The following is a 15,028-nucleotide window of genomic DNA, read 5'->3' on the forward strand; positions in this document are numbered from 1 at the left end:
TAGACACAATGTAACAACTAATTAACGGGTATAGACACAATGTAACAACTAATTAACTGGTATAGACACAATGTAACAACTAATTAACTGGTATAGACACAATGTAACAACTAACGGGTATAGACACAATGTAACAACTAATTAACGGGTATAGACACAATGTAACAACTAACGGGTATAGACACAATGTAACAACTAATTAACGGGTATAGACACAATGTAACAACTAACGGGTATAGACACAATGTAACAACTAACGGGTATAGACACAATGTAACAACTAACGGGTATAGACACAATGTAACAACTAATTAACGGGTATAGACACAATGTAACAACTAACGGGTATAGACACAATGTAACAACTAACGGGTATAGACACAATGTAACAACTAATTAACTGGTATAGACACAATGTAAAAACTAATTAACGGGTATAGACACAATGCAACAACTAATTAACTGGTATAGACACAATGTAACAACTAACGGGTATAGACACAATGTAACAACTAATTAACGGGTATAGACACAATGTAACAACTAATTAACGGGTATAGACACAATGTAACAACTAATTAACTGGTATAGACACAATGTAAAAACTAACGGGTATAGACACAATGCAACAACTAACGGGTATAGACACAATGTAACAACTAACGGGTATAGACACAATGTAACAACTAACGGGTATAGACACAATGTAACAACTAATTAACGGGTATAGACACAATGTAACAACTAACGGGTATAGACACAATGTAACAACTAACGGGTATAGACACAATGTAACAACTAATTAACTGGTATAGACACAATGTAAAAACTAATTAACGGGTATAGACACAATGTAACAACTAATTAACTGGTATAGACACAATGTAACAACTAATTAACTGGTATAGACACAATGTAACAACTAACGGGTATAGACACAATGTAACAACTAATTAACGAGTATAGACACAATGTAACAACTAACGGGTATAGACACAATGTAACAACTAATTAACGGGTATAGACACAATGTAACAACTAACGGGTATAGACACAATGTAACAACTAACGGGTATAGACACAATGTAACAACTAACGGGTATAGACACAATGTAACAACTAACGGGTATAGACACAATGTAACAACTAATTAACTGGTATAGACACAATGCAAAAACTAATTAACGGGTATAGACACAATGCAACAACTAATTAACGGGTATAGACACAATGTAACAACTAATTAACGGGTATAGACACAATGTAACAACTAACGGGTATAGACACAATGTAACAACTAATTAACTGGTATAGACACAATGTAACAACTAATTAACGGGTATAGACACAATGTAACAACTAATTAACTGGTATAGACACAATGTAACAACTAATTAACTGGTATAGACACAATGTAACAACTAATTAACTGGTATAGACACAATGTAACAACTAACGGGTATAGACACAATGTAACAACTAATTAACGGGTATAGACACAATGTAACAACTAATTAACGGGTATAGACACAATGTAACAACTAATTAACGGGTATAGACACAATGTAACAACTAATTAACTGGTATAGACACAATGTAAAAACTAATTAACGGGTATAGACACAATGCAACAACTAACGGGTATAGACACAATGTAACAACTAATTAACGGGTATAGACACAATGTAACAACTAATTAACGGGTATAGACACAATGTAACAACTAATTAACGGGTATAGACACAATGTAACAACTAATTAACTGGTATAGACACAATGTAAAAACTAATTAACGGGTATAGACACAATGCAACAACTAACGGGTATAGACACAATGTAACAACTAATTAACGGGTATAGACACAATGTAACAACTAATTAACGGGTATAGACACAATGTAACAACTAACGGGTATAGACACAATGTAACAACTAACGGGTATAGACACAATGTAACAACTAACGGGTATAGACACAATGTAACAACTAACGGGTATAGACACAATGTAACAACTAATTAACGGGTATAGACACAATGTAACAACTAATTAACGGGTATAGACACAATGTAACAACTAATTAACGGGTATAGACACAATGTAACAACTAATTAACGGGTATAGACACAATGTAACGACTCTGGAACTGCCCCCATCTGTCTCCGGCAGTAAGCGAGATTTCACAGGTGGCGAACGTGAGCAGAGGTTCGGTGAGATTTCACAGGTGGCGAACGTGAGCAGAGGTTCGGCGAGATTTCACAGGTGGCGAACGTGAGCAGAGGTTCGGCGAGATTTCACAGGTGGCGAACGTGAGCAGAGGTTCGGCGAGATTTCACAGGTGGCGAACGTGAGCAGAGGTTCGGCGAGATTTCACAGGTGGCGAACGTGAGCAGAGGTTCGGCGAGATTTCACAGGTGGCGAACGTGAGCAGAGGTTCGGCGAGATTTCACAGGTGGCGAACGTGAGCAGAGGTTCGGCGAGATTTCACAGGTGGCGAACGTGAGCAGAGGTTCGGCGAGATTTCACAGGTGGCGAACGTGAGCAGAGGTTCGGCGAGATTTCACAGGTGGCGAACGTGAGCAGAGGTTCGGCGAGATTTCACAGGTGGCGAACGTGAGCAGAGGTTCGGCGAGATTTCACAGGTGGCGAACGTGAGCAGAGGTTCGGCGAGATTTCACAGGTGGCGAACGTGAGCAGAGGTTCGGCGAGATTTCACAGGTGGCGAACGTGAGCAGAGGTTCGGCGAGATTTCACAGGTGGCGAACTCGAGCAGAGGTTCGGCGAAAGTACATACAGTTTAGCTGATGCATTCTAGAAATAAGAAGAGAGAGAGGGAACAGACATAGCGAGAGAGACATAGAGAGAGACAGAGGGAAGAGAGACATAGAGAGAGAGGGAAGAGAGAGACAGAGACATAGCGAGAGAGAAAGAGACCTTGCATCTGCAGGAAATTATATTTTTTATTATTACATATTCAAACGTCCTTGCTTCAGGTCCTGACAGAGACATAACTGTGTTATTACACATATTGGATGATTATAGGCTGAAATCGTTTTGAATAAATATAGTTTGTATCGCAGCATCACCGGTATGTGGATAGTGTCCTGTCGGCAAGAGCAAATCACAATAATTAGATCATCCAGATGTTTTAATGGATACGGATTTCACACCAGCCTCTCTATGAGGGCATGCACCCATGCCTTTTGGAATTTATCATGGCTATTTCCTTTTGCAATTCTACAACAAAAATGTACATTTGAAATAAAGTACACGGAAGAAATATTAGACGACATTTTCATACATTTTGGGTGTACTAGATTGCTAATATTTTGATTTCATATTGTCGCAGGACGCAATACTGCGTGCGCATATATTGCTCCCTTCCAGGACCGTTTAGCAGTCCATTCAAGCGGACAGTTTTGGAGTGAATGTTGAGAGCGTCGAGATGGAGCCCAACTCACTCACGGTATTTATCATTATCTACCCCGATTCTCTTTAATCGCATTTAATTTCTTAGTGATGGAAGCCAAAGTTACGGATATTGTGTTATATATAATAATAATGCATAAATACAGGAAAGTTTTTAACAACATTTTATAGGCTATTTTATAAATCATTATGTTGTTCTATCAGATAATTTGTTTTTTTAAAGTACCCTTTAAATCATATTGCGATCGTTATACGGTTTTAATGTCTCAATTCAATCAAGTGCATGTTGCTTTTGATTTGTGCTTGTTTTATATGCCTGGTACTGGGTAATCTGTGAAATTAATGACTTATCGCTGTTTCCGCAGTGGGTCGGCTCACCTTGCGGTTTTCACGGACCTTACATTTTCTACAAGGCTTTTAGGTTTGACATTGAAGCCAAACCTCGGATCCTGTCTCTGGGAGACTTTTTCCTAGTGAGGTGTAGACCCGGGGAACCGCTCTGCATAGCGGAGCTACAGCTGTTATGGGAAGAAAGAAGCAGAAAACAACTTTTATCCAGCTCCAAACTTTATTTTCTCCCCGAAGACACCCCTCAGGGACGGACTGTCAGTCACGGAGAGGTGATTACACATTTTCTTTCTGCCTCATACTTTGTGTGTTAAATTATAGACTGCATTCTTCTGCGAATAACATTTAAAATAATGTCTGTGTCGGTGGTATGACCAAAATGGAGCTGCTATCTCGATTCCGCTTTCTGTGTGACACAAAAACGGGTAACACCTCGTATTTCCTCTAGTGAGACAACCGATGCGGTTATTCATGTCACATAGGCTACTAATGGGGCCTGAAATTACCTGCTGTCCTCTCTACACAATCCCCTGGCTCTAGCGCTGACTAGTCATTTTGTTTTGTCGCTTATGTTAGTTTGATGAAATAGGCCTATATATATATATTGTATATTGTAATATATATATATATATATATTGGCCATCTGTGTGAAAGCATCGATTGTGATATTATAAAGTTGTTAGATCACTACTTTTCATGTTTCATATCCCCGTTTAGAAGAACCGTGCGGATATCCTAAGCATGAGACCATGAATCAAAAGCCGTATTTTGTCAGTGTCGAGTAGATTGCCTCATGACTGGTTGTAAATATGATGAATTGGAATTCTTGATTGTCATGGGCGTTTTGTAAAGCTACATTAACAACCTAGAGCGGGAAGGACCGCGGCAGCCGGTCTGTGAATGTGATCTGTCACGTTTATTAGACAGCTCCAAATGTTAAGCAATGCCTTTATTATAGACCTGAATCAGCTGCGTTCACACACTAGACTACAAGTATTGTAAGCGGACATTTTCTCCATACCCTCTCCGGGCTGTGGGAATTGATTTACAAGCAGATAAAGCACCAAGCTGGGATGCCTTAACGGGTCGGCTGACATTTGTGAAGGTTATTACGGAAAAGTGCTGCAGCTTCATTCCGTATCGCTGATAGGGGCATCTGCTATCAGGGCAATTTGTGAGAAAGAAAAATGCATGAAAACTTAACCCTTTAAGTGCCGCATCGACTTGATGAGTTGCGCTGCGTGCATTATTATCTGCGCTATTTCAAGAATGTAATGCATTATGGAACAAGGCAATGGAGTGGAAACGCTCAGCGGCTGGCCACATCCGTAATGTAGCGTAGTAAAGGATGAATGGATTTTATGTTGTTATGTTGCTGTAATCAGTCAGACACATTACAAAGAAAACAACTCCTCTCTCACTGTTGAACCCCCCGAGGAGCGGAGGATCACATTTCCTTCTCATAATAAGCAAACAGGTTTTCTGTATCTCTGCTGCTCCGGAGAATGTCAAGGTCTCACTGCAGAAAATTGAACGATGGGGGATATTATAGAAACTTCAGCCCGAATAGAGCTGGATGTTTAGTCAATGTAACAAGGTGGAAAAGAGTAAAACCAGAGTTAACCTGCTGTTAGTTCAGTTAAGTAGACCCATATTCAGACCCTCTAACTAACTTGTCATCTGTTGGAGCTACCCTCTTCCCACCCCTCCTCCTCTCCTCCTCCTCTCCTACCCGCCTCCTCTCCTCCTCCTTCCCTCCTCCTTCTCCTCCTCCCCTCCCCCTTCACCCCCTCTCCTCTTCCTCCTCCCTTCTCCTCCTCCTATCCTCCTCCCCTCCCCCTTCACCCCCTCTCCTCTTCCTCCTCCCTCCTCCTCCTATCCTCCCACCCCCCTCCACCTCCTCCTCCCATCCCCCTTCACCCCCTCTCCTCTACCTCCTCCTTCTCCTCCTCTCCTCCTCCTCCTATCATCCTCCCCTCCCCCTTCACCCCCTCTCCTCTTCCTCCTCCCTCCTCCTCCTATCCTCCCACCCCCCTCCACCTCCTCCTCCCATCTTCCCATCCCCCTTCACCCCCTCTCCTCTACTTCCTCCCTCCTCCTCCTTCTCCTCCTCTCCTCCTCCTCCTATCCTCCTCCCCTCCCCCTTCACCCCCTCTCCTCTCCCTCCTCCTCCTTCTCCTCCTCTCCTCCTCCCCCTATCCTCCTCCCCTCCCCCCTCACCCCCTCTCCTCTTCCTCCTCCTCCTCCCTCCTCCTCCCCTCCCCTCCTCCTCCCATCCCCCTTCACCCCCTCTCCTCTTCCTCCTCCCTCTTCCTCCTCCTCCTCCCTCCTCCTCCCCTCCCCTCCTCCTCCCATCCCCCTTCACCCCCTCTCCTCTACCTCCTCCCTCCTCCTTCTCCTCCTCTCCTCCTCCTCCCCGCCCACATCCTCCCACAAGCATGGTGAATTATTTTCTTTCAAATGTGTTGAGTACATTTTTATAATTACATTTTTATTGACCCTTTATTTAACTATGCCCATGACAATAAATAATTACAGTTTACATGATAGGTGTTCCAGAGACAGCAAGGTGGATAGGATTACCAGCCCAAGGACAACACTTTATTCAAAACAAGTTCAGTATAATTAAGCAATAAGGCACGCGGGGGTGTGGTATATAGCCAACTCGGAGTGCATGGACTCAGCCCTTAGCCGTGGTATATTGGCTATATATCACAAACACCCAAGGTGCCTTATTGCTGTTATAAACTGGTTACCAATATAATAAGAGCAGTAAAAATACATGTTTTGTCATACCCGTGGTATTCAGGTCTCGAACCACCCAGTTTCTAATTTAGGATAACCGATGCTAGGGTTATTGTATGTTTTATAGTTCTAATGAATGATTAGTCACGTAACCTGATAATGTTAAACTGTGTGTGTGTGTCAGCCATTAGTTCCTGAGTGTTTTAAGAGCTGCAGGAACATTAGCCCCATATGGAGAATCTAAACAACAATGTGATTGAGTGTGAACCTGGCCACTAGTAATTTGACACCCACAATGCCCCTCGCTGCCACAACATTTATACTGCCCTCAGCAAATTGGAAAACTGAATTGCATTTGCACAGAATAACTCACATCCATCAAATAAAATGGAAATTAGGTTTTGGTTTGAGAGGCACTCGATGTAAGGAATTTGTTTTAAATGTAGGCCAGATATTTTCCACACGCTGACTCTGTACCGGTACCCCCTGTATATAGCCTCCACATTGACTCTGTACCAGTATCCCCTGTATATAGCCTCCACATTGACACTGTACCGGCACCCCCTGTATATAGCCTCCACATTGACTCTGTACCAGTATCCCCTGTATATAGCCTTCACATTGACTCTGTACCGGCACCCCCTGTATATAGCCTCCACATTGACTCTGTACCAGTATCCCCTGTATATAGCCTTCACATTGACTCTGTACCGGTACCCCCTGTATATAGCCTCCACATTGACTCTGTACCGGTACCCCCTGTATATATCCTCCACATTGACTATGTACCGGTACCCCCTGAATATAGCCTCCACATTGACTCTGTACCGGTACCCCCTGTATATAGCCTCCACATTGACTCTGTACCGGTATCCCCTGTATATAGCCTCCACATTGACACTGTACCGGCACCCACTGTATATAGTCTCCACATTGACTCTGTACCGGTACCCCCTGTATATAGTCTCCACATTGACTCTGTACCGGTACCCCCTGTATATAGTCTCCACATTGACTCTGTACCGGTACCCCCTGTATATAGCCTCCACATTGACTTTGTACCGGTGCCCCCTGTATATAGCCTCCACATTGACTCTGTACCAGTACCTCCTGTATATAGCCTCCACATTGACTCTGTACCGGTACCTCCTGTATATAGCCTCCACATTGACTCTGTACCGGTACCCCCTGTATATAGCCTCCACAATGACTCTGTACCGGTACCCCCTGTATATAGCCTCCACATTGACTCTGTACCGGTACCCCCTGTATATAGTCTCCACATTGCCTCTGTACCGGTACCCCCTGAATATAGCCTCCACATTGACTCTGTACCGGTACCCCCTGTATATAGCCTCCACATTGACTCTGTACCAGTACCTCCTGTATATAGCCATGTTATTACCTGGTACTCCCTGTATATAGCCATGCTATTACCTGGTACTCCCTGTATATAGCCATGTTATTACCTGGTACTCCCTGTATATAACCATGTTATTACCTGGTACTCCCTGTATATAGCCATGTTATTACCTGGTACTTCCTGTATATAGCCATGTTATTACCTGGTACTTCCTGTATAAAGCCATGTTATTACCTGGTAGCACAGTGTAATGTATCCATGTTGTTACCTGGTAGCACAGTGTAATGAGGCCCATGTTATTACCTGGTAGTACAGTGTAATGAGGCCATGTTATTACCTGGTAGCACAGTGTAATGTAGCCATGTTATTACCTGGTAGCACAGTGTAATGAGGCCCATGTTATTACCTGGTAGCACAGTGTAATGAGGCCCATGTTATTACCTGGTAGCACAGTGTAATGAGTCCCATGTTATTACCTGTTAGCACAGTGTAATGTAGCCATGTTATTACCTGGTAGCACAGTGTAATGTAGCCATGTTATTACCTGGTAGCACAGTGTAATGAGGCCCATGTTATTACCTGGTAGCACAGTGTAATGAGGCCCATGTTATTACCTGGTAGCACAGTGTAATTAGGCCCATTTTATTACCTGGTAGCACAGTGTAATGTAGCCATGTTATTACCTGGTAGCACAGTGTAATGTAGCCATGTTATTACCTGGTTGCACAGTGTAATGTAGCCATGTTATTACCTGGTAGCACAGTGTAATGTAGCCATGTTATTACCTGGTAGCACAGTGTAATGTAGCCATGTTATTACCTGGTAGCACAGTGTAATGAGGCCCATGTTATTACCTGGTTGCACAGTGTAATGAGGCCCATGTTATTACCTGGTAGCACAGTGTAATGAGGCCCATGTTATTACCTGGTAGCACAGTGTAATGAGGCCCATGTTATTACCTGGTTGCACAGTGTAATGAGGCCCATGTTATTACCTGGTAGCACAGTGTAATGAGGCCCATGTTATTACCTGGTAGCACAGTGTAATGTAGGTGTTATTATGTGTGATGTCATCAGTTGTTGTGTATTTATTAATCAGATGGAAGGCCGTGGTGTTATTATGTGTGATGTCATCAGTTGTTGTGTATTTATTCATCAGATGGAAGGCTGTGGTGTTATTATGTGTGATGTCATCAGTTGGAACAGAACAGAAACTAGAATAGGTTAGGCCATGGTCTTAAATGACATCCTGTTCCCCAGTGCACTATGGGGACCAATGGGCTCTGGTCAAAAGTAGTGCAATAAGAAGGGAATAGGGTGTCATTTGGGATGCACCCTGGGAGCTAAACTAAAGTATATTGTCCTCATGGTTTCCATGATATTGGAGCCAGTTGTTGGACAGCTTTTCTCCTCTCTGTGAATATCAGCAGCACACTGCCGAAGCTGCGGCCGCCCTGGCAACCCCCAGGAATAATGCTTTTAGTCAGGCAGAAGTAAAACAGCTTTCTATAAATAGATCAGTATCTGAATCCATCAGCAGTTTGACTATGTTACTCTGCCTAGCTGTGGTAACACTACACATCAACACTAAGCTCCCTCAACTGTATGTTACTCTGCCTAGCTGTGGTAACACTACACATCAACACTAAGCTCCCTCAACTGTACGTTACTCTGCCTAGCTGTGGTAACACTACACATCAACACTAAGCTCCCTCAACTGTATGTTACTCTGCCTAGCTGTGGTAACACTACACATCAACACTAAGCTCCCTCAACTGTACGTTACTCTGCCTAGCTGTGGTAACACTACACATCAACACTAAGCTCCCTCAACTGTACGTTACTCTGCCTAGCTGTGGTAACACTACACATCAACACTAAGCTCCCTCAACTGTATGTTACTCTGCCTAGCTGTGGTAACACTACACATCAACACTAAGCTCCCTCAACTGTATGTTACTCTGCCTAGCTGTGGTAACACTACACATCAACACTAAGCTCCCTCAACTGTACGTTACTCTGCCTAGCTGTGGTAACACTACACATCAACACTAAGCTCCCTCAACTGTACGTTACTCTGCCTAGCTGTGGTAACACTACACATCAACACTAAGCTCCCTCAACTGTATGTTACTCTGCCTAGCTGTGGTAACACTACACATCAACACTAAGCTCCCTCAACTGTACGTTACTCTGCCTAGCTGTGGTAACACTACACATCAACACTAAGCTCCCTCAACTGTATGTTACTCTGCCTAGCTGTTGTAACACTACACATCAACACTAAGCTCCCTCAACTGTATGTTACTCTGCCTAGCTGTGGTAACACTACACATCAACACTAAGCTCCCTAAACTGTATGTTACTCTGCCTAGCTGTGGTAACACTACACATCAACACTAAGCTCCCTCAACTGTACGTTACTCTGCCTAGCTGTGGTAACACTACACATCAACACTAAGCTCCCTCAACTGTATGTTACTCTGCCTAGCTGTTGTAACACTACACATCAACACTAAGCTCCCTCAACTGTATGTTACTCTGCCTAGCTGTGGTAACACTACACATCAACACTAAGCTCCCTAAACTGTATGTTACTCTGCCTAGCTGTGGTAACACTACACATCAACACTAAGCTCCCTCAACTGTACGTTACTCTGCCTAGCTGTGGTAACACTACACATCAACACTAAGCTCCCTCAACTGTATGTTACTCTGCCTAGCTGTTGTAACACTACACATCAACACTAAGCTCCCTCAACTGTATGTTACTCTGCCTAGCTGTGGTAACACTACACATCAACACTAAGCTCCCTCAACTGTACGTTACTCTGCCTAGCTGTGGTAACACTACACATCAACACTAAGCTCCCTCAACTGTATGTTACTCTGCCTAGCTGTGGTAACACTACACATCAACACTAAGCTCCCTCAACTGTACGTTACTCTGCCTAGCTGTGGTAACACTACACATCAACACTAAGCTCCCTCAACTGTACGTTACTCTGCCTAGCTGTGGTAACACTACACATCAACACTAAGCTCCCTCAACTGTATGTTACTCTGCCTAGCTGTGGTAACACTACACATCAACACTAAGCTCCCTCAACTGTATGTTACTCTGCCTAGCTGTGGTAACACTACACATCAACACTAAGCTCCCTCAACTGTACGTTACTCTGCCTAGCTGTGGTAACACTACACATCAACACTAAGCTCCCTCAACTGTACGTTACTCTGCCTAGCTGTGGTAACACTACACATCAACACTAAGCTCCCTCAACTGTATGTTACTCTGCCTAGCTGTGGTAACACTACACATCAACACTAAGCTCCCTCAACTGTACGTTACTCTGCCTAGCTGTGGTAACACTACACATCAACACTAAGCTCCCTCAACTGTATGTTACTCTGCCTAGCTGTTGTAACACTACACATCAACACTAAGCTCCCTCAACTGTATGTTACTCTGCCTAGCTGTGGTAACACTACACATCAACACTAAGCTCCCTCAACTGTACGTTACTCTGCCTAGCTGTGGTAACACTACACATCAACACTAAGCTCCCTCAACTGTATGTTACTCTGCCTAGCTGTTGTAACACTACACATCAACACTAAGCTCCCTCAACTGTATGTTACTCTGCCTAGCTGTGGTAACACTACACATCAACACTAAGCTCCCTCAACTGTATGTTACTCTGCCTAGCTGTGGTAACACTACACATCAACACTAAGCTCCCTCAACTGTATGTTACTCTGCCTAGCTGTGGTAACACTACACATCAACACTAAGCTCCCTCAACTGTATGTTACTCTGCCTAGCTGTGGTAACACTACACATCAACACTAAGCTCCCTCAACTGTACGTTACTCTGCCTAGCTGTGGTAACACTACACATCAACACTAAGCTCCCTCAACTGTATGTTACTCTGCCTAGCTGTGGTAACACTACACATCAACACTAAGCTCCCTCAACTGTACGTTACTCTGCCTAGCTGTTGTAACACTACACATCAACACTACACATCAACACTACACATCAACACTAAGCTCCCTCAACTGTATGTTACTCTGCCTAGCTGTGGTAACACTACACATCAACACTAAGCTCCCTCAACTGTATGTTACTCTGCCTAGCTGTTGTAACACTACACATCAACACTAAGCTCTAGTGTAGCTGAGACGAGTTCCCCTACTGCTCCAGCCAAGTGGTTTGACAGGCATGTCATACACTATATATACCAAAGTATATGGACGCCCCTTTAAATTTGTCGATTCTGGCTATTTCAGCTACACCCGTTGCTGACAGGTGTATAAAACCGACCACATAGCCATGCATTCTCCATAGATAAACATTGTCAGTAGAATGGCCCCTACTGAAGAGCTCAGCGACTTTCATAGAATGCCACCTTTCCAACAAGTCAGTTTTCTGCCCTGCTAGAGCTGCCCTGGTCAACTGTAAGTGCTGTTATTGTGAAGTGGAAATGTCTAGGAGCAACAACGGCTCAGCCACCAAGTGGTAGGCCACACAGGCCTCACAGAACGGGACTGCAGAGTGATTTAACACTCACTACCAAGTTCCAAACTGCCCTGGAAGCAACGTCAGCACAAGAACTGTTCGTCGGGAGCTTCATGAAATGGGTTTCCATGGCCTAGAAGCCGCACACAAGCCTAAGATCACCATGCGTGATGCCAAGCGTTGGCTGGAGTGGTGTAAATCTCGCCGCTATTGGACTCTCGATGGTGGAAACACGTTCTCTGGAGTGATGAATCACACTTCACCATCTGGGAGTCCGACTGACGAATCTGGGTTTGGCAGATGCCAGAAGAACGCTACCTGGCCGAATGCATAGTGCCAACTGCAAAGTTGGTGGAGGAGGAATAATGTTCTGGGGCTGTTTTTCCTTCATTCCTGTGAAGGGAAATCTTAACGCTACAACATACAATGACATTCTAGACGATTCTGTGCTTCCAACAGTTTGGGGAAGGCCCTTTCCTGTTTCAGCATGACAATGTCCCCGTGCACAAAGCGATGTCCAATCAGAAATGGTTTGTCAAGATCACTGTGGAAGAACTTTACTGGCCTGCACAGAGCCCTGACCTCAACCCCATTGAACACCTTTGGGATGAATTGGAACGCTGACTGCGAGCCAGGCCTAATCGCCCAACATCAGTGGCAAGTCCCCTCAGCAATGTACCCACATTTAGTGGAAAGCCTCTCCAGAAGAGTGGAGGCTGTTATAGCAGCAAAGGGGAGAACAAAATTCATATTAATGCCCATGATTTTGGAATTAGATTTTTGACAAGTAGGTGCCCACATACTTTTGGTCATGTAGTCTCTAGTCTCTCTCTCTCTCTCTCTCTCTGTTGTTATTGAGAGGACTAAACAGGCAGCCCTGTGACTTGGGACTAAACAGTCAGCCCTGTGACTTGGGTCTAAACAGTCAGCCCTGTGACTTGGGACTAAACAGTCAGCCCTGTAATTTGGGACTAAACAGTCAGCCCTGTGACTTGGGACTATTCAGTCAGCCCTGTTTCTTGGGACTAAACAGTCAGCCCTGTAACTTGGGACTAAACAGTCAGCCCTGTGACTTGGACTAAACAGTCAGCCCTGTGACTTGGACTAAACAGTCAGCCCTGTGACTTGGACTAAACAGTCAGCCCTGTAACTTGGGACCAAACAGTCAGCCCTGTAACTTGGGACCAAACAGGCAGCCCTGTAATTTGGGACCAAACAGGCAGCCCTGTAATTTGGGACTATTCAGTCAGCCCTGTGACTTGGGACTAAACAGTCAGCCCTGTAACTTGGGACTAAACAGTCAGCCCTGTGACTTGGGACTAAACAGTCAGCCCTGTGACTTGGGACTATTCAGTCAGCCCTGTTTCTTGGGACTAAACAGTCAGCCCTGTAACTTGGGACTAAACAGTCAGCCCTGTGACTTGGACTAAACAGTCAGCCCTGTGACTTGGACTAAACAGTCAGCCCTGTGACTTGGACTAAACAGGCAGCCCTGTAATTTGGGACTAAACAGGCAGCCCTGTAATTTGGGACTATTCAGTCAGCCCTGTGACTTGGGACTAAACAGTCAGCCCTGTAACTTGGGACTAAACAGTCAGCCCTGTGACTTGGACTAAACAGTCAGCCCTGTAACTTGGGACCAAACAGGCAGCCCTGTGACTTGGACTAAACAGGCAGCCCTGTGACTTGGACTAAACAGGCAGCCCTGTGACTTGGACTAAACAGGCAGCCTGTGACTTGGACTAAACAGGCAGCCTGTGACTTGGACTAAACAGGCAGCCTGTGACTTGGACTAAACAGGCAGCCCTGTGACTTGGACTAAACAGGCAGCCCTGTGACTTGGACTAAACAGGCAGCCCTGTGACTTGGACTAAACAGGCAGCCCTGTGACTTGGGACTGAACAGGCAGCCCTGTGACTTGGGACTAAACAGGCAAATCAAAATCAAATCAAATCAAATGTATTTATATAGCCCTTCGTACATCAGCTGATATCTCAAAGTGCTGTACAGAAACCCAGCCTAAAACCCCAAACAGCAAGCAATGCAGGTGTAGAAGCACGGTGGCTAGGAAAAACTCCCTAGAAAGGCCAAAACCTAGGAAGAAACCTAGAGAGGAACCAGGCTATGTGGGGTGGCCAGTCCTCTTCTGGTTGTGCCGGGTGGAGATTATAACAGAACATGGCCAAGATGTTCAAATGTTCATAAATGACCAGCATGGTCGTATAATAATAAGGCAGAACAGTTGAAACTGGAGCAGCAGCACAGTCAGATGGACTGGGGACAGCAAGGAGTCATCATGTCAGGTAGTCCTGGGGCATGGTCCTAGGGCTCAGGTCCTCCGAGAGAGAGAGAGAAAAAAAAGAGAGAATTAGAGAGAGCATATGTGGGGTGGCCAGTCCTCTTCTGGCTGTGCCGGGTGGAGAATAAAACAGAACATGGCCAAGATGTTCAAATGGTCATAAATGATCAGCATGTTCGAATAATAAGAAGGCAGAACAGTTGAAACTGGAGCAGCAGCACGGCCAGGTGGACTGGGGACAGCAAGGAGTCATCATGTCAGGTAATCCTGGGGCATGGTCCTAGGGCTCAGGTCCTCCGAGAGAGAGAAGGAGAGAATTAGAG

At 44.5% G+C, this 15,028-nt stretch overlaps 1 protein-coding gene across 1 annotated transcript in view; it reads left to right on the forward strand.

Moving 5' to 3' along the window:
- Nucleotides 1-3,352: 3,352 nt before the first annotated feature.
- LOC109887202 (AT-rich interactive domain-containing protein 5B-like) overlaps nucleotides 3,353-15,028 on the forward strand; it is a 134,767-nt gene continuing 123,091 nt past the window's right edge. Inside the window, exons 1-2 of the mRNA XM_031813183.1 lie at nucleotides 3,353-3,465; nucleotides 3,794-4,048. Of these exons, the coding sequence (XP_031669043.1) occupies nucleotides 3,445-3,465; nucleotides 3,794-4,048 (276 nt within the window). The 5' untranslated portion in view covers nucleotides 3,353-3,444. The remainder of the gene's footprint in view (nucleotides 3,466-3,793; nucleotides 4,049-15,028) is intronic.

This window comes from Oncorhynchus kisutch, unplaced genomic scaffold (genome assembly GCF_002021735.2).
Source record: "Oncorhynchus kisutch isolate 150728-3 unplaced genomic scaffold, Okis_V2 Okis04b-Okis11a_hom, whole genome shotgun sequence".
NCBI classification, from domain to species: Eukaryota; Metazoa; Chordata; class Actinopteri; order Salmoniformes; family Salmonidae; genus Oncorhynchus; species Oncorhynchus kisutch.